Source organism: Passer montanus, unplaced genomic scaffold (genome assembly GCF_014805655.1).
Source record: "Passer montanus isolate IOZ18808 unplaced genomic scaffold, ASM1480565v1 scaffold93, whole genome shotgun sequence".
Taxonomy (NCBI): Eukaryota; Metazoa; Chordata; class Aves; order Passeriformes; family Passeridae; genus Passer; species Passer montanus.
In genome coordinates this window covers 1787141-1803017 of record NW_024374701.1, presented here as the reverse complement: position 1 = coordinate 1803017, position 15877 = coordinate 1787141, and the positions used below count along the sequence as shown (strand labels likewise).

Here is a 15877-nt window from a genome sequence, read left to right as displayed (position 1 = left end):
TCCGTTAATGCAAATCGGGAGGAGGTCGGTTTAGGCAGCTGGGCACTGATAAGGGCGCCCTGCCCTGATAAGGGCTGTGCACGTGGAGAAGGAACACCCGGAAAAGCAGAGATCTCAAAGTAACACTGGATTTATTTTTACAAAGACCGGCACGGAAGGGACGTGTGACAGAAAACCTCCAGATTCGGAGACCCTCTGGTGGCTTTGGGTGGTTTGTGCTGCGTGGCCCAAAGCCTGGTCCTGGTCCTGGGCCCAGCTCAGCTGCCTCGGTGGCTCTCCAGAGGGAACAGTTTCTGCAGGTTGAGCAGGAACCCCGCCGATGGGCAGGGCACGGGCACCAGATACTGCTGCAGGACTTCTCTAAAGTGCTTCCTTGGAAAAAGCCCTTTACAAGAGCCCGGACTAAAAAGGACATTTTTGTGCTGCTGCAGACTCCTGGAGTGTCCCGCCCCAGGCTGCCGGGGCGCCAGCACAGGGATGCCCCAGGGTGAGGAGAGGAGCTGGGCTCCGAGGCAGAGCCGTGCTGCTGGGCCCAGGTGCCAGCGCAGCCCAGGACTACGTCCTGCGGACGTTTTCCAGGCGGTAGCTGCTGCGGACGAGCGCCTCGAGGAGCTCGGGGGCGAGGCTGCGGGCCAGCAGCATGCTGCCCACGGCGCGGCCCGGGTAGTGCAGCTCCCGGCGGCGCAGCGCCCCGGCACGGATGATCTCCAGGGCACACTCCTCCTTGGGGGCCGGCGTGTCGGGGATGACGTGTGACACGGCCCGCACGGCGCTCTCTGCAGCGGGGACAGGGACCAGTCAGGGACAGGCACCATCAGCCCACTGGGGTGTCTGGGGCACCCCCAAACCCACCAGCTCTGGGCATCAGACCTGTTTAACAAGGCTCAGAACAGTGACAATAACAATTCTCTCCCTTCCCTTCCCTTCCCTTCCCTTCCCTTCCCTTCCCTTCCCCCTTTTTCCTTTCCTTTTTCCTTTCCTTTCCCTTGAGAGGCCCCAGGACCTCCCCTGAGCTCACTGCGAGCCTGGCAGAGTCCAAGGCCTCAGGCCACGCTTTTGGAAGGGCTGGGGTGGCGTTTCCCAGCTGCAGAGGCTGCAGGAGGATGCTCCAGCAGCAGCGGCACAGCAGGCTGGCACCAGGGGCTGGGGTGGGCTCAGCTGGGCTGTGCCAGGCAGGGCTGAGCCGGGGGTCCTGGCAGGGCTGAGCTGCAGGGTCCTGGCAGGGCTGAGCTTACCTGTGTTGATGTAGCCCAGGATGCAGAGCGTGATGGAGACGTTCACCTTGTCTATGATGAGTTCCTGCCTCAAGGAGCTGAAAAATCCATCTAAGGCGAACTTGGTGGCAGAGTAGGGAGCAGTGAAAGGGCCGGCAATTTTACCTGGAGCAGGGACACCGTGCTGGGGTTCAGGGGCTGGGCAGGCACCAGGCTGCACGGCTCTCCCCTCCTCCTGCCCTGCCAGTAGCTACTGTGCTGGGATTGAGGGTGTTGGGATAAGCTGTCATGAATGCCTGAGGGATAAAACACACTCAGGAATGTTTAAAATGTAAATATGGCACAAGGGGCCTCCCAGAGCAGCTGATACTGCTCTTGTATCCCCGCAGAGATGCCCATGTGTTGCAAGTGTGTTTTAAATGTGTGCCATGCCTGTGAAATCACCTGCACTGCAGCATGTGGAGGTGATCAGAGGGTGCCAAGGCACTGACAGCACAAAAGATGAATTTCCCAGAGGATTTGAGTTGTTCACCAAAGATCCTCAATCACCTTCTGACCCCAATCACCAGCTCTGCTTGTGGTCCTTGCTCTGCCTTTTGCAGCAGAGTCCTGACAGGGATCCGTGGCAGGCTGAGGGCCCCGGGGCTCACCTGCTATGGATGAGACCACCACGATGCTGCCCTGGCTCTCCTTCAGCATGGGCAGGGCAGCCGTGGCCAAGGCCACGTAGCTGATGAAGTTGGTCTCCATGAGCCTGCGGACGTGGCCCACGTCCCCGCTGAAGAAGGTGAAGCCGCTCTGGCCGATGTGGTTCAGGATGAGCATGTCCAGGCCACCTGGGGGCAGAGCAGGGGTGCCACCAGCCGCTGGCACCTCCCAGCCAGCACCTCCTGCAGGCTGCGGGGTGAGCAGGGCTGAGCCGTGATATCTTATGAAAAGTCCTGTGCTGGGATTTTTCCCTCCTGAGGAGCTGAGGAGCCTCAGGAAAGAAATGCAAACAATAACTGTGTGCTGCTGTGAATGCAACAGGTGCAGCTGGGATTGGGGCAGGTTGTTGTTTCTAATTAATGGCCAATCACAGATGCAGCTGCATCACACTCTGAGAGTCACAAGCCTTTGTTATCATCCCATTCCTGTTCTTTCCAGCCTTCTGATGAATCCTTTTCTCTCTATTCCTTTAGTATAGTTTTAATTTAATATAATTTTTATTGAAGAAGGTGAAGCCGCTCTGGCCGATGTGGTTCAGGATGAGCATGTCCAGGCCACCTGGGGGCAGAGCAGGGGTGCCACCAGCCGCTGGCACCTCCCAGCCAGCACCTCCTGCAGGCTGCGGGGTGAGCAGGGCTGAGCCGTGATATCTTATGAAAAGTCCTGTGCTGGGATTTTTCCCTCCTGAGGAGCTGAGGAGCCTCAGGAAAGAAATGCAAACAATAACTGTGTGCTGCTGTGAATGCAACAGGTGCAGCTGGGATTGGGGCAGGTTGTTGTTTCTAATTAATGGCCAATCACAGATGCAGCTGCATCGGACTCTGAGAGTCACAAGCCTTTGTTATCATCCCATTCCTGTTCTTTCCAGCCTTCTGATGAATCCTTTTCTCTCTATTCCTTTAGTATAGTTTTAATTTAATATAATTTTTATATAATATAATATATATAATTTATATTTTTAATATAATATATATAATAATATAATAAACCAGCCTGCTGAAACATGGAGTCAAGATTCACATCTCTCCACTCATCCCGGGAGCCCCCACAAAGCCTGGACCCCATGGGCAGCTCAGAGCACCTACCCCAGGTGTTCTCAGCCTCCCTGAGCAGCTCCTGGGGCAGGCTGGGGCTGTCCATGGAGCCGCTGACGTAGCGGGCGGAGGCAGCGCCGAGCTCCAGGCACCGCTCCACGACCTGCGGGCACAACGGGCTGGGATGGACCCCCTGCACGGAGCCCCAGCCCAGGCTGCTCCTTCCTGGGCCGGGCTGGCGCTGGGGAAGCGCTGGGGAGGGTCTGCAGGGTGCCCGGCGTGCCCGGGCTGGGGGGAACCTCGCGCCCAGCCCAGCACGCCCTGCTCGCCCTTTACTTTCTGCAGCCTGGCCTCGGTCCGTGCCGTGAGCAGCAGGTGGGCCTCCATGCGGGCCAGGTGATATGCCATCTGCTCGCCGATGCCGCTGCTGGCTCCCGTCACGATCACCCGCTTGCCCCGGAGCATCTCTGCAGAGGAGGGCGCAGGGCTCAGGGCTGGCACAGCCCTGCTGTGCCTCTGCCCGCGGGCACCGCGGCTCCTCCGTGCCCTGCCAGCCTCGTCAGACCCCGCTGCAGTCTGATCCCCAGTCCCAGTGTGGCGGGGAGGCTTCAGCTCTGCACGCAGCCTGCCCAGGGAGCGGGGAGAGCTGGCCGGTAAAGGATGGAATGTTTAAAACTGCTCGTTTCCCGAATAAGTCATTCCCAGAGGTCAGGCTGTGCCCAGCAGAGCCAGTGCAGCTCGGTGAGCTCCCCGGGCTCTGACCCTTGCCTGGGGCGGTGTGACCTCCCCTGCCGGCCCTGAGCCCTCCCTGGCTCTGCCAGGCCCGGCCGGTTCCCTGCACGGCACACGCGCCCCTCTGGCGGTGCCTGTGGCGCCTGCTGCTCCCGGCTTACCTTCGCTGAAGTCCTCGGGTGCTGAATAAAAATAAAAGGCCAGTGCTGCTCCCAGCAAAGGGATGAGAATCTTCAGGAGCAACCCCATCCCCTTGCAGAGGTGCAGGCAGGAACCAGAGGAGCCCCGCGGGGAGGTGGAGGTGGCTGGAGCTCGCAAACAGGGCTGGCAAGTTTTGAGCTGGCTCTTATCTCACACAAGTTTGCTGTTGGACCTTTTCTTTGCCCTGCCGGTGATTTAGCAAACATTAACCTAATGAAGCGTGTGGCTTTGGACTTTAGGCTGTCCCTTTGCACCCTTGGCCTGCCAGGAGAGTCAGGAGTGCATTTGAGAGAGCTGCAGGGAAGGCGCTGGGCAGAGCAGTGGTGCAGGGTCTGGAGGCTGCCCTGGGACAGCAGTGTCCCCTCAGAGCAGACATCCTGGACCAGTGGACATTCCTCTCTCCCCACCCACGCCTAAACCAGAGCAACCCTTCCCTTCCTTGCTGCTGCACAAGGGTTTACTGAGCAGCACTCTGTTGTGCAGCTCATAGCCAGATCTGGAGAGAGCAGGGCTGGCAAAGGTTCCGTTTTCCAGCCACTGCTGATGGTTCTGGTTTATCCTCTGGGCCATCACCATGGGGGTAACACTGGCAGTTTGCTGGGTGGCTCTTACCCCTAAAAAATATCCCTGTTGAGGAATACATGGGCTGCAAAAGGCAGTAAAACAGCCAAGTGCATGAATAGGAAAGATCTTCAGCTGTGATGCTGCTGTGTCTGCTGCGCAGGTGGCAAATGGCTTTGAGGGTGATTTTCTGAAAGTTTAAAGGGCAGAGCCCACTCTGTGTGTGCTGGTTTGTGAGGGTGATCTGGGGGTAAGGGGAAATTAGGGAGGAATTGTTCCCTGTGAGGGTGGCAGGGGTGCCCAGAGTGCCCAGTGGAGCTGTGCCCACGAACAGCTGAGAAAGGCGATAAAGCCCCGCCAGCACACGCAGAGCTGTCGGGTGAATACACTTTATTTAATAATTAGCTCAATAATTAGCGTTCCGCGGCCGGGCGGGGGCCAGCTGGGCACGGAGCGGTGGCGGCCAGGAACGGGGCTGGCCGGGGACCCTCCCGGGGCCGGGACCCTCCCGGTGCCAGGGACCCTCCCGGTGCCAGGAGCCCCTCCCGGTGCCAGGGACCCTCCCGGTGCCGGGGACCCTCCCGGGGCCGGGACCCTCCCGGTGCCGGGGACCCTCCCGGTGCCAGGACCCTCCCGGGGCCGGGGCTCAGTGCGTTGGGCGGGGGGCGGCGGGGGGCGCGGGCAGGCGGTAGCGGCTCCGCACCAGGTAATCGAGCAGCTCCGCGGCGCAGTCCCGCAGCAGCAGCGGCAGCCGCGTGGAGCTGTAGCGGTAGTAGAGCTCCCTGCGGCGCAGCGCTGCGCCCTTGAGGATCTCCAGCGCGCACTCGTCCCGCGGCGCCGGCCGCTCCTGCAGCACCTCCGCGGCAGCGCGCACCGCGCGGTCTGCGCGCCGGGTCAGCGGGGACCCGGGGATGGGGGAACGCGGAGGTCTCTGGGGATGCGGGGAGAGCAGGGACCCCCGGGGGATGGGGTAGTGTGGGGATCTCTGGGGATGGGGGAGAGTGGGCACCCAAAGGGGTGTTGGGCTGTGCCAGCCTGTAAGCAGTGCCCAGTTTTACGTGGCACAGGGAAATAAATGGCCTTTGAGGCTGTTTTTTGGGGCAGACGGGTGGGATCCCCCAGAGGCTGCAGCAGGGGTGAAAGGCTGAGGGGGGCAGCAGAAGGAGCTGGGCTGGGGATGCTCAGCGCTGAGCAGGGCTGGACAGCTCTGCTCTCACCTGTGTCGATGAAGCCGAGGATGCAGAGCGTGATGGAAACATTAATGCTCTGAATGGCGAACTCCTGCCTCAGGGAGCTGAAAAATCCATCCAGGGCAAACTTAGTCGCAGAGTAGGGGACGGTAAAGGGGAACCCGACTTTACCTGGACACAGAGCAAAGTCCTGTGTTAGCACATGAGGCTGCTGTGCCTGAGCTGCTCTTCTGCCCTTCCTCAGAGACAGCATTTTACCAGTGAAGTGTCAGCCTGGCACCTGAGCACAGCCTTACAAATATTCTTGCTGGCTTCCAGCTCTTAAGGCCCAAGCCGTGGCTCACATCTGCTAAGGGCATGGGCAGCCCCCAGAGCTGCTCTTCTGCCCTTCCTCAGAGACAGCATTTTACCAGTGAAGTGTCAGCCTGGCACCTGAGCACAGCCTTACAAATATTCTTGCTGGCTTCCAGCTCTTAAGGCCCAAGCGTGGCTCACATCTGCTCAGGGCACCACAAAACCCTCAGAGGGCAGAGATGGAGCAAAGTTGAAACTCTTGGCCCTGGCCTGAGCTGCTCAGCAGAACACTGACAGCACGGCAGCTGTGGGTTTAACTGCAGATTCTCTTGAAGGAATTTGTTTTCTGCTCAATCCAATCACCCCATTTTGGTCGCACAGCCTTACAAATATTCTTGCTGGCTTCCAGCTCTTAAGGCCCAAGCCGTGGCTCACATCTGCTAAGGGCATGGGCAGCCCCCAGGCACCACAAAACCCTCAGAGGGCAGAGATGGAGCAAAGTTGAAACTCTTGGCCCTGGCCTGAGCTGCTCAGCAGAACACTGACAGCACAGCAGCTGTGGGTTTAACTGCAGGAATTTGTTTTGAAGGAATTTGTTTTCTGCTCGATCCAATCACCCCATTTTGGTCAAAAACTGGAATGGGGTGATTGGATTGAGCAGAGAACAAATTCCTTCAAGAGAATCCCAAACCCGTCTGGATTTGGGTGTTGGGGCTGGTTTTGGTGGGCTTTCAGTGTGGAGCAGTTCAGGCTCTGGAGGGTGCCTGCTGTCTCTGTGCTGCTCCTGGCAGCCCAGGTGCCTCCTGAGCCAGCCCCGTGCCACCAGCCTGCTGACACTGCCCGCTCACCTGCCATGGATGAAACCACCACGATGCTGCCCTGGCTCTCCTTCAGCATGGGCAGGGCTGACGTGGTCATGGCCACGTAGCTGAGGAAGTTGATTTCCAGGAGCTTTCGTACGTGCTCCACGTCCCCATCAAAAAAGCCAAAGTAGGACGCGCCGACGTGGTTAAGGATCAGCATGTCCAGGCCTCCTGCAGCAGAAAAATGGAAAAATGGGCATTAGTGCTGGGGGGGAGAGGGCTGCAGACAGCAAAACAACATTTTCTGGGAGCACACTAAGTGTAATCCAAGGAAATCAGGTTTTTGGGTCAGAGCTGTGGCCTGTTATCTCCGGAGCAGGAATACAGCCTGGATGGTGGCTGCCAGTAAATATTTTGTTGTGATATATTTTTTTGGTTCAAAACACAAATGCCATGGCCCAAGGGAGATCACCCTGAGCTGTCTGTGGGCCGGGAGGGAGAGGGAGTGCTACATTTCTGAGCCGTGACCCGTGGCCACAGTGGCCAGGGCTGCTGGATGCCCCGGACCCCGGCACTGGGCTGATGAAATCCAGGGCTGTGACACTGCCAGAGGATGCCAGGAGGCCACAGGGCTGAAATCGAGAGCGCAGTTCAGTTTGAGAGGCAGCAGTGCAGGCAGAGGAGCGGGGCTGCAAAGGGCAGAATTCAGGGAGAATTTTCCCATCTCTCCTGATTTTTTTTTGCACGGCCAGGCCGGGATGCTGGCAGTGTGCAGAGCAGTTCAGACGTACCCAGCGAGCTCTGAGCCTCCCTCACCACGTGCTGGGCGAAGGCCGTGTCCTCCATGGTGCCGCTGACGAAGCGCGCCGAGGCTGCTCCCAGCTCCAGGCAGCGCTGCACCACCTGCAGCACGGCACAGGGGGCTCAGCAGCGCCGCCCTGCCCGGGAACCCCCTGCCCGGGGACCCCATCCCTGCCCCGAACCCCATCCCTGCCCGGGGACCCCCATCCCTGCCTGGGAGCCCCATCCCTGACTGGGAACCCCCTGCCTGGGAACCCCCTGCCCGGGGACCCCATCCCTGCCCGGGAACCCCCTCCCTGCCTGGGAACCCCCTCCCTGCCTGGGAACCCCATCCCTGCCTGGGAACCGCATCCCTGCCTGGGAACCCCCTCCCTGCCTGGGAGCCCCATCCCTGACTGGGAACCCCCTCCCTGCCCTGAGCCCCATCCCTGCCTGGGAACCCCATCCCTGCCTGGGAACCGCATCCCTGCCTGGGAACCCCATCCCTGCCCGGGGACCCCCATCCCTGCCTGGGAGCCCCATCTCTGACTGGGAACCCCCTGCCCGGGAACCCCATCCCTGCCCAGGAACCCCCTCCCTGCCCTGGGAGCCCCATCCCTGACTGGGAACCCCCTCCCTGCCCTGAGCCCCATCCCTGCCTGGGAACCCCATCCCTGCCTGGGAACCCCCTCCCTGCCCGGGAACCCCCTCCCTGCCCCGAGCCCCCTCCCTGCCCTGGGAGCCCCATCCCTACTTTGGGAACCCCTTCCCTGCCCCGGAGCCCTCTGGCTCTCAGGTGTGGGTGTCTGAGCTCCCTGTGATGTGTCCCCACCCAGAACCAGTGGTTTGGATTTTTGGGGTGTGTGTTTGGAGCCTTGTGAGCTTCAAAGGGAGCTGGAAAATGATTGCTTGGGTGGGCGCGTTCCCCGAGGCAGTCTGGCTGCTCCTGCGTGCAGGCTGAGCTGGAACTGCAGGAGTGTGGGATGAGGGGTGTGGGGATGTCACTGCGACTGTCACTGTGACTGTGACTGTCCCTGTCCCTGTCCCTGTCCCTGTGTGTGCAGCCCTGACACTGCGGGGTGCAGTGCAGGGAGATGTGTGTGCACTAGGGGACACGTGTGTGTGTGTGTGTGTGTCTGTGTGTGTGTGTGTGTGTGCAGGAGGGGCTGCCAGGTGTGCAGGATCTCCCAGAGCACAGGGGTCTGTCACCATGCCCAGGTGGTCCCTGTGCCTGTCACCGTGCTCAGCCAGGACCTGTGCGAGTCACCATGCCCGGGCAGGGCTGTGCCGTGGATGTCCCTGTGTGCCGTGGATGTTCCTGTGTGCCATGGATGCTCCTGTGTGTCCCTGTGTGCCGTGGATGCTCCTGTGTGCCATGGATGTTCCTGTGTGTCCCTGTGTGCCATGGATGTTCCTGTGTGTCCCTGTGTGCCGTGGATGTCCCTGTGTGTCCCTGTGTGCCGTGTGTCCCCCTGTGCGATGGTGTGTGCCGTGGATGTTCCTGTGTGTCCCTGTGTGCCATGGATGTTCCTGTGTGTCCCTGTGTGCCGTGGATGTCCCTGTGTGTCCCTGTGTGCCGTGGATGTTCCTGTGTGTTCCTGTGTGCCATGGATGTTCCTGTGTGTCCCTGTGTGCCGTGTGTCCCTGTGTGCCATGGATGTTCCTGTGTGTCCCTGTGTGCCGTGGATGTTCCTGTGTGTCCCTGTGTGCCGTGGATGTCCCTGTGTGTCCCTGTGTGCCGTGGATGTCCCTGTGTGTCCCTGTGTGCCATGGATGTTCCTGTGTGTCCCTGTGTGCCGTGGATGTCCCTGTGTGTCCCTGTGTGCCGTGGATGCTCCTGTGGGAGGTCCCCTCCCCTGCCATGCCCAGAGCAGTGCCCATTTACGTTCTGCAGCCGGGCCCGTGTCCGTGCCGTGAGCAGCACGTGGGAGCCCATCCGTGCCAGGTGATATGCCATCTGCTCGCCGATGCCGCTGCTGGCTCCCGTCACGATCACCCGCTTGCCCCGGAGCATCTCTGTGGCAGAGGCACAGCCCTCCCAGTTATCCCCACGCTCTTAGAAACACCTTTAAGCTAACAAACAATAAACCCCTGCGTGCCCTTCGGATCAGCAGCGAATTGGAAGGCAAAGGAGCCTGAGAGTGCAACGCCCCCGGCGCCAGCGGGGCTCTCCCATGGCACGGGAGAAGCTGTGGGGCTGCTGCAGCTCCCCGGGGAATGCAGCAACACAGGAACACCTCTGGACTCTCCCAGCAGCTTTTCCCACCAGCCAGGGCACAGTTTATCAACGCCCCAGCTGTTCTGTAGTAAAAGCAATCCACTGAGTGCGTGCTCCAAGCTCTAACGCTCACAAGCCCTGTTTATAAACTCTTTTCCTGCACAGGGAAATTGGAGCACTCAGTGCCCTCTCCCTCTCGCCCCCTGCCTCACCGGCTCCCTCAGGAGGTTTTTCTGCATGGCCCTTGCCCAGTTTGGTTTTAAATCTGTGTTAAAGCCACTTTCCAGAATCCTCCACCACACAAAGGCTCGGCCGTGCCTCGCTCCGAGCTCTGAGCGGTTTCCATGCAGAACACCCAAATGTGGCTTTCTGTCGTTTTTTCCTGAAGTTAGATTCACTTTGGACACTTACCCGGATTGAAAGTGTCCCTCGCAGAATAGAACCAGAAGGCCAAAACCAATCCCAGAAAGGGAATGAGAATCTTTTGCAACCGACCCATCCCACTGTGGAGTCAGGAAATACAGCACGGGAGAGAAGGAAGGAACAAAAAACCCTCTGCAGAGCTGCTCCTGAGGGAAGCAGCAGTGTGACCCTTTAAAAACCTGCCAGCCGAGGAGCTGCAGCTTCCAAAGGCCCGGAAAATCACGGCTGGGTGGATGGATAAGCCAAGCAAAGCCCTTGCTTTGCTCCCTGCTGCCTGGCCTGGCCAGCGGGGCTGTTTGGGTTCTGCCCGGCTCTTTTCATATTTCCTGTCCTACATTAAAATGCAGAATTTTGCACAACACCCTGGAAGAGGTGTGTCTTTGCTGAGCAGCATCAAGTTTCACTTGGAGAACATCAGAGGGAGCCCAGTGCAGGTGGTTCAACACTGTCCTTTATTCTGCACCCCCAGGGCAGGGCTGTGACCCCCAGCTGGTGCTGGGCTCCCCAGGGCAGGGCTGTGACCCCCAGCTCATCCTGGGCTCCCCAGGGCAGGGCTGTGACCCCCCAGCTGCTCAAGAACTTCTTTGGGACTTTTTCTTGGAGGTGGGAGCAGGAAAGGCTGCGGGGAAGGGTTCTGTGACCTGGCTGCTGCAAAGCTTGGTGGGCAGAGCCCAGAGCTGTGCTAGAGTTGTGCCCAGAGCCGTGCTCTCTGTGCCAGAGCTGTGCCCAGAGCTGTGCCCCCTGTGCCCGAGCCCTGCTGTCCTGGATCACCCCTCTGGGTGGCCCCGGGTGCGTTCCCTGTCCCTGTCCCAGTGCCCTGGGCTGTGCTCCCGGGGGTGCTCCTTCCCTGTGCCCACCCTGGGCAGGGAACGTGTCCTGGCAGACCCCGAGAGGGGAGAGGGGAGCCTGGGGAGCCCCTCAGGTGCCAGGGCACGGCTGGGGCTGGGGCAGGTTCGTGCAGGCAGCTCCAAGGCTCAAAAACACTTGGCAGGAATTTGGATTCCACTTCTTTTTTTTAATTTTATTTTTTTTCCCCTTTTATGAATGACATTCAGCTTTTTTCAAATCATTATCGAATATTGATCAAATGCAGAGGATTTTCCTTTTCCTTTTTTTTTTTTCTTTCCCCTCTTGCTTTCCTTTATCTCATAGACATTCCAATATTATTTTTCCTTCCCTGCTGTCGCAGTGCCCTTTGCCATGAACACAGCTCTAATTCCTTCCTTTACACACGGGGCCACCACGATATCAGGGCTGGCTGCCCTCGGTTCTGCTTTTCCCCTTGCACATCCTGCAGGTCCCATCGCTGTCAGGCCACACTGGAAATGCCCTCCCAGTCCCAGGGCAGCTGAGAGGATTGGAGGATGGCTTTGCTTTGGTTTGACATCACAGTTCTGCTGCTTTAGAGACAATCCCATGATGTTTGAGTCCTTTCCAAGCCCTAAATTTGTGTTTTTTTCCCTGTGTGACCAAATTGGGAATTTCTGCCTTGAAGTTCCATTGCTGGGACAGCGGCTGCTGGCAGCCTTGGCCGCTGTCCATGTTCCCAGTGCCCTTGGAGCTGGGCTGAGGCTGATATTCTTATCTGCACCCCTAAATTTAGCCTGGCAGCCCCTGGAGTATGCAGTGTGCACGCTGGAATAGCAGAGAGGGCTCTCTGCAGCCTTTGGAGTGGCTGAGCTGTCAGGGGAGGGCTGAGCCCCTGCCACGAGGGGCTGGGTGACAGCTCCAGGCTGAAACCAGATCTTTGAAAGGTGGCTGCACACAAAGGCCCACCTGAGTTTGTGCCAGCTGCGTTTTTTCCTGAGAATTTAATGTACCAGGGAAGTGTCACCTTTACAGGCTGGAATAAACCACACTCAGACAAGTCTCAGAGGAGGGACAGGGACAGGGGCAGGAGAGGGACAGGAGAGGGGCAGGGGCAAGAACGGGGCAGGGGACAGGGAAGGGCAGGGTCAGGAATGGGACCAGGGGAAGGAGAAGGAGAAGGAGAAGGAGAAGGAGAAGGAGAAGGAGAAGGAGAAGGAGAAGGAACAGGAGCAGGGAAGAAGCGGGGCAAGGCAGGGGCAGGAGAGGGCCAGGAACGGGGCAGGAGCAGGGCACAGCCCGTCCTCCGCGGGCCCTGCCGAGCAGGGCTGTGCTTTAGCTCCCTAATCCCCTGAGCTGCCTTAGCCGAGGTTATTTTGACTGCTCCCAACCCTCTTTGCTTTAAGCTCCTCACTGGGAGGAGGAGGAGTGGGCAGCTGGGCAGCACAGCCGGGGGTTTGGGGCAGCCTGGAGGGGCTCACCTGGATCTCCCGGGGGCTCAGGGGGTCCCTCTCTCCCTTTCCCAGTGCCCGACCGCGGGGCAGGCAGGGTGGCACACCTGGGACTGGCAGGGCAGCGCTGGTCGGGGGGCTCAGGGGGATTAACCCTGCCCAGGACGGGCTGGCACTGTCCCCTCGGTGTGACCCGCGTGAGCTGGCAGGACACGGCAGCCCTGGGAGCGCCTCCATCCCCCCGACACCAGCACGGGCACCCCGCTCCTGCCCTGTCCTGCCCCAGGGGTCCCACAGCCAGCTCCAGCCCGGCCTTCCTGCCCCGAAATGTGAAAACCCTTAAAGAGCTGGGGTGGGCAGGGCAATGGAGCTCCTCAGCTGGTGACCCCTTCAGGCCTGAATTCGAGTTTCCCCAAGAAACTTCCACCGGTGTCAGCAAAGGGTGGGATTGGTCAGCCCTGCCAGAGGCCAAAGGGCATTCAGTTACAGAATCAATTCATTCAGGTACAGACTAAATGGAGTAATTCTCAAATACTGTTTTAAATTAACCTATCATTTTAATTGAGGAAAAGTCCTTTAAATGTGAAAGCTTGAGCAGATTTTCTGTGCAGATGCTGGGTAGGATTCTTTCTCCACTTGGTGCTGCTGGGTTTGTTTTGGTAACAGAAATAATCGTCAGCAAAATGAGTTGTGGGTTGCGTATTGTGAAAATGAAATAGTGAACTTCAGCCGTGTTCTGACATTTTCAGGTCCTGGTCTTGCGTTGTGCAGCTCAGGGAGGAGCTGTGCACTGGGCACTGAGGTCTGGCAGGGCTTTTTCATTTTCCATGAGCCGTGTTTGGCTCAATTATTTTGCCTTTAGCTGGAGAGTGGCACACTGCTGGTCATCTCCCAGGTTCTGTGTGGTGTGTACCCTGCTGCTCCTGCCCTGAGGGCGTCTTTGAGCAGATAAAGAGGATTTTCTGCCCTGGCCAGGGCTGGCAGGGCCTGTTTGCCTGCCCTCCCCTCTGCAGTGCAGCCGGGATCACTCGGCTGTGGCTGGCTGCAGACTTTGACTGACATGACACAGTCCCGAATGCAAGAGATTCTTGCTAAGCCCCAGAACATTTTTTAAATAGGTGAAAGTCCTCTAATGCTCCTGGCAGCGCTCTGAGTGGAGCCTGGAGCCTGGAACAGTTTGCACACCCTGGGCTGACTGTGCCATCTCCGGCTTTTTCCATCTGTGACACCCTGGGACTCTGGAATCCGAAATTCCCCTGGCACTCTGGAATCCAAAATTCGCTCAGGTGTCTGTGGTGGCCTTGTGAAAGATCCCAGGAAAGGTGGAAGGGTTTTGGTTTTGGTTTGAAGATTTTTAGCTGTGCAGCAGCTGTTGGAGGACTGCCAGGGCAAGAACGGGGTTTGATTTATTTTAAAGCAGTTCTGTGCCCACGTGGCCGTGGCAGAGACAAATCTGTGCCATTGAACCCAGATAACCCCCGAAGCACAGCCCCACCTCCAGCTCGGGCCATGTGGCACCCGTGTGACACAAATGCCACCTTGGGAAGGAGCAGAAGGACAGACAGACAGACAGAACAGCCCCCAGAGCAGCCTCGCTGGGTTCATCTCCTCCCCTGCCCCTGCGTCCCCCCCTGCCCCCCAGAAGGAGCCAGAGGTGTGAGCAAAACCTCTGCAAACCAGCACGAGAAGGCTTTGAAAATAAACGCAGCAAGAGAGAGCAGCGGTACCATATAAAACATTTATTGATCTTGCAAAACGGTGTAAAATGCGTCCGTAAGAAAAATAAGAACCCGCGCTGTGCGTCGCGCGCGGGTTTATACCAACAAAAGGTATTTTTCCCCACTGCTGCACGGCAGCAAATATAACCCTTCACTTGTGGCGAGGCTCACACGGGCAGCCTCCTTCAGCCGAGCCTTCTCTTCGTGCTGGAACCCCCTGGGCAGGCGGAGTCTCTGGGTGCTGTGGCCAGCCTAGGACGCGTGCTGCCGGGTCACCAGGGCCCTCTGCGGCGCCGGCGCAGCCTTGCCCTTGGCCAGCACCAAATCCTCCCTTCTCTGCGGCAGCCGCTGCTCCCGGGGCGCCGCGGCCTTGCTCCTGCCCTCCTCCTCCTCCGGGCTGCCCTGGGAGCTGAAGGGGCTGCACACAGTCTCCACCAGGCCGATGACCACCCCGAAGAAGGCCAGCACACTGCCCAGCATGTACAGCTTGACCATCTTCCTGTTGGGCTTCTGGCTGAGCATTTCCTTGGCGAAGGGGATCAGCTCGTGCATGGTTTCCATTTCAGTTCTGCAGCAGCGGGTTTGGATGTGGGTTCTGGAGGAGAAGAGAGAGGGGGATGTGAGTTAAATCCAGCGGCTGTGGTGGCAGAGCTCTCCCGGCTCCCCGAGCTCCCCGCAGCTGTGCTCTAAATGGGGGTTTTTGCTGAAGGTTTGCTTCAGGAAAATGCACCCACCCTGTCCCTGTGGTGCCTCAGGATGGAGCCACCCTCCCCAGGACAGAGCCACCCTCCCCAGGCTGTGGTGGGGGCACTCGCTGCTGGTCCCACGCGTTTTGAGCAGCGTCCCATCCCATCCCATCCCATCCCGTCCCGTCCCCTCTCAGCCCTTACCGGCGGTGTTGCTGCGGGCTGTGCTGTGCTGTGCTGTGCAGGGAGCGCTGCGGTGTTGCTGCAGGGCTGAGCGGTGCAGGAGCGGTGCAGGAGCAGTGCAGGGAGCAGTGCGGTGGTGCTGCGGGCTGTGCTGCTGTCGCTGTCGCAGCCGCTCCGCTGCAGCTGCTGCCCGGGGCCGCCGCCGCCGCCTTTTATCGCTGCCGGGGCGGGCGGGGCGGGGGCCGGGCCGGGAGCGGGGCCCGGAGCCGGGGCCAGCCCGGCCCCCCCGCGCCTGGCAGCTCCTGCCCCTAATCCGGCCAGACAGAAAAAAAAACCCCACTCTTTTTTTTTTTTTTTAAACCCTTTCCTCTCCCACTTTGTACATTTTTTTTTGTTTCTTTTTATCTCCTCATTCCATTTCTTTCTCCTTCCATTTCTCCTTGTGTTTTCCCATCCCTCCTTCAATTTCTTCTTTTTCTCTTAAAAAGTTATGTTTTTCCTTCCTCCAAAAAAACCCCCAAGATTGTCTCAGTCTAATCCCCCAACCAGAGATCTGATGCCTGGCTTGCTGTGCAGCTCTGTACCTGCTTCTGCAATAAATATTTCATATATTCAGGGAAATATATTGCCTGGGAGGCAGGGACAGGGTCTGTGCCCACAGCTCCCAAAACAGGGCAGCGTTTGGGTCAGGGCTCGGGGCTGTGAATGGCAATTCGGCAAAATGTCCCTGCCTTGTTGCCAGTGGCCAGTTCTGAAAAATGTCCCTGCCTTGCTGCCACTCTGCCGGGAGGGGGTGAGAAAACGCCCTGGGGACACAGCGGGCCGGTGTCACCGGGCAGAGGTGTGACAGTGTCACCGGGCTGAGGTGTGACAT

At 58.9% G+C, this 15877-nt stretch overlaps 3 protein-coding genes across 3 annotated transcripts; all 3 read right to left on the bottom strand.

Moving 5' to 3' along the window:
• Positions 1–114: 114 nt before the first annotated feature.
• LOC120495939 (corticosteroid 11-beta-dehydrogenase isozyme 1-like) lies at positions 115–4052 on the bottom strand. Its single transcript, XM_039695923.1, has 6 exons — positions 3850–4052; positions 3293–3423; positions 3008–3119; positions 1865–2050; positions 1236–1379; positions 115–776 (listed from the first exon to the last, which is right to left on the bottom strand). Exons 1-6 carry the CDS (start codon positions 3935–3937, stop codon positions 556–558), a joined length of 882 nt encoding a protein of 293 aa, XP_039551857.1. The 5' UTR covers positions 3938–4052; the 3' UTR covers positions 115–555.
• A 765-nt stretch (positions 4053–4817) lies between these two features.
• LOC120495938 (corticosteroid 11-beta-dehydrogenase isozyme 1-like) lies at positions 4818–10494 on the bottom strand. The gene is made up of 6 exons (XM_039695922.1): positions 10147–10494; positions 9403–9533; positions 7529–7640; positions 6783–6968; positions 5668–5811; positions 4818–5332 (listed from the first exon to the last, which is right to left on the bottom strand). Exons 1-6 carry the CDS (start codon positions 10232–10234, stop codon positions 5097–5099), a joined length of 897 nt encoding a protein of 298 aa, XP_039551856.1. The 5' UTR covers positions 10235–10494; the 3' UTR covers positions 4818–5096.
• A 3646-nt stretch (positions 10495–14140) lies between these two features.
• G0S2 (G0/G1 switch 2) lies at positions 14141–15198 on the bottom strand. Its single transcript, XM_039695798.1, has 2 exons — positions 15025–15198; positions 14141–14729 (listed from the first exon to the last, which is right to left on the bottom strand). The coding sequence occupies exon 2, from the start codon at positions 14693–14695 to the stop codon at positions 14387–14389; it is 309 nt and encodes a 102-aa protein (XP_039551732.1). The 5' UTR covers positions 14696–14729; positions 15025–15198; the 3' UTR covers positions 14141–14386.
• Positions 15199–15877: the final 679 nt, after the last annotated feature.

Excerpts from the sequence above, each read along its gene's own strand:
- LOC120495938 (XM_039695922.1), bottom strand. The coding sequence starts at position 10,234 with ATGGGTCGGTTGCAAAAGATTCTCATTCCCTTTCTGGGATTGGTTTTG. Across the intron at positions 9,534-10,146 it reads GAGGGACACTTTCAATCCGG|AGATGCTCCGGGGCAAGCGG; the intron begins GTAAGTGTCCAA and ends CCTCTGCCACAG. Across the intron at positions 5,812-6,782 it reads GGTGGTTTCATCCATGGCAG|GTAAAGTCGGGTTCCCCTTT; the intron begins GTGAGCGGGCAG and ends CTCTGTGTCCAG.
- G0S2 (XM_039695798.1), bottom strand. The coding sequence starts at position 14,695 with ATGGAAACCATGCACGAGCTGATCCCCTTCGCCAAGGAAATGCTCAGC.
- LOC120495939 (XM_039695923.1), bottom strand. The coding sequence starts at position 3,937 with ATGGGGTTGCTCCTGAAGATTCTCATCCCTTTGCTGGGAGCAGCACTG. Across the intron at positions 3,120-3,292 it reads CCGAGGCCAGGCTGCAGAAA|GTCGTGGAGCGGTGCCTGGA; the intron begins GTAAAGGGCGAG and ends TTGTGCCCGCAG. Across the intron at positions 2,051-3,007 it reads GGAGGCTGAGAACACCTGGG|GTGGCCTGGACATGCTCATC; the intron begins GTAGGTGCTCTG and ends CTCTGCCCCCAG.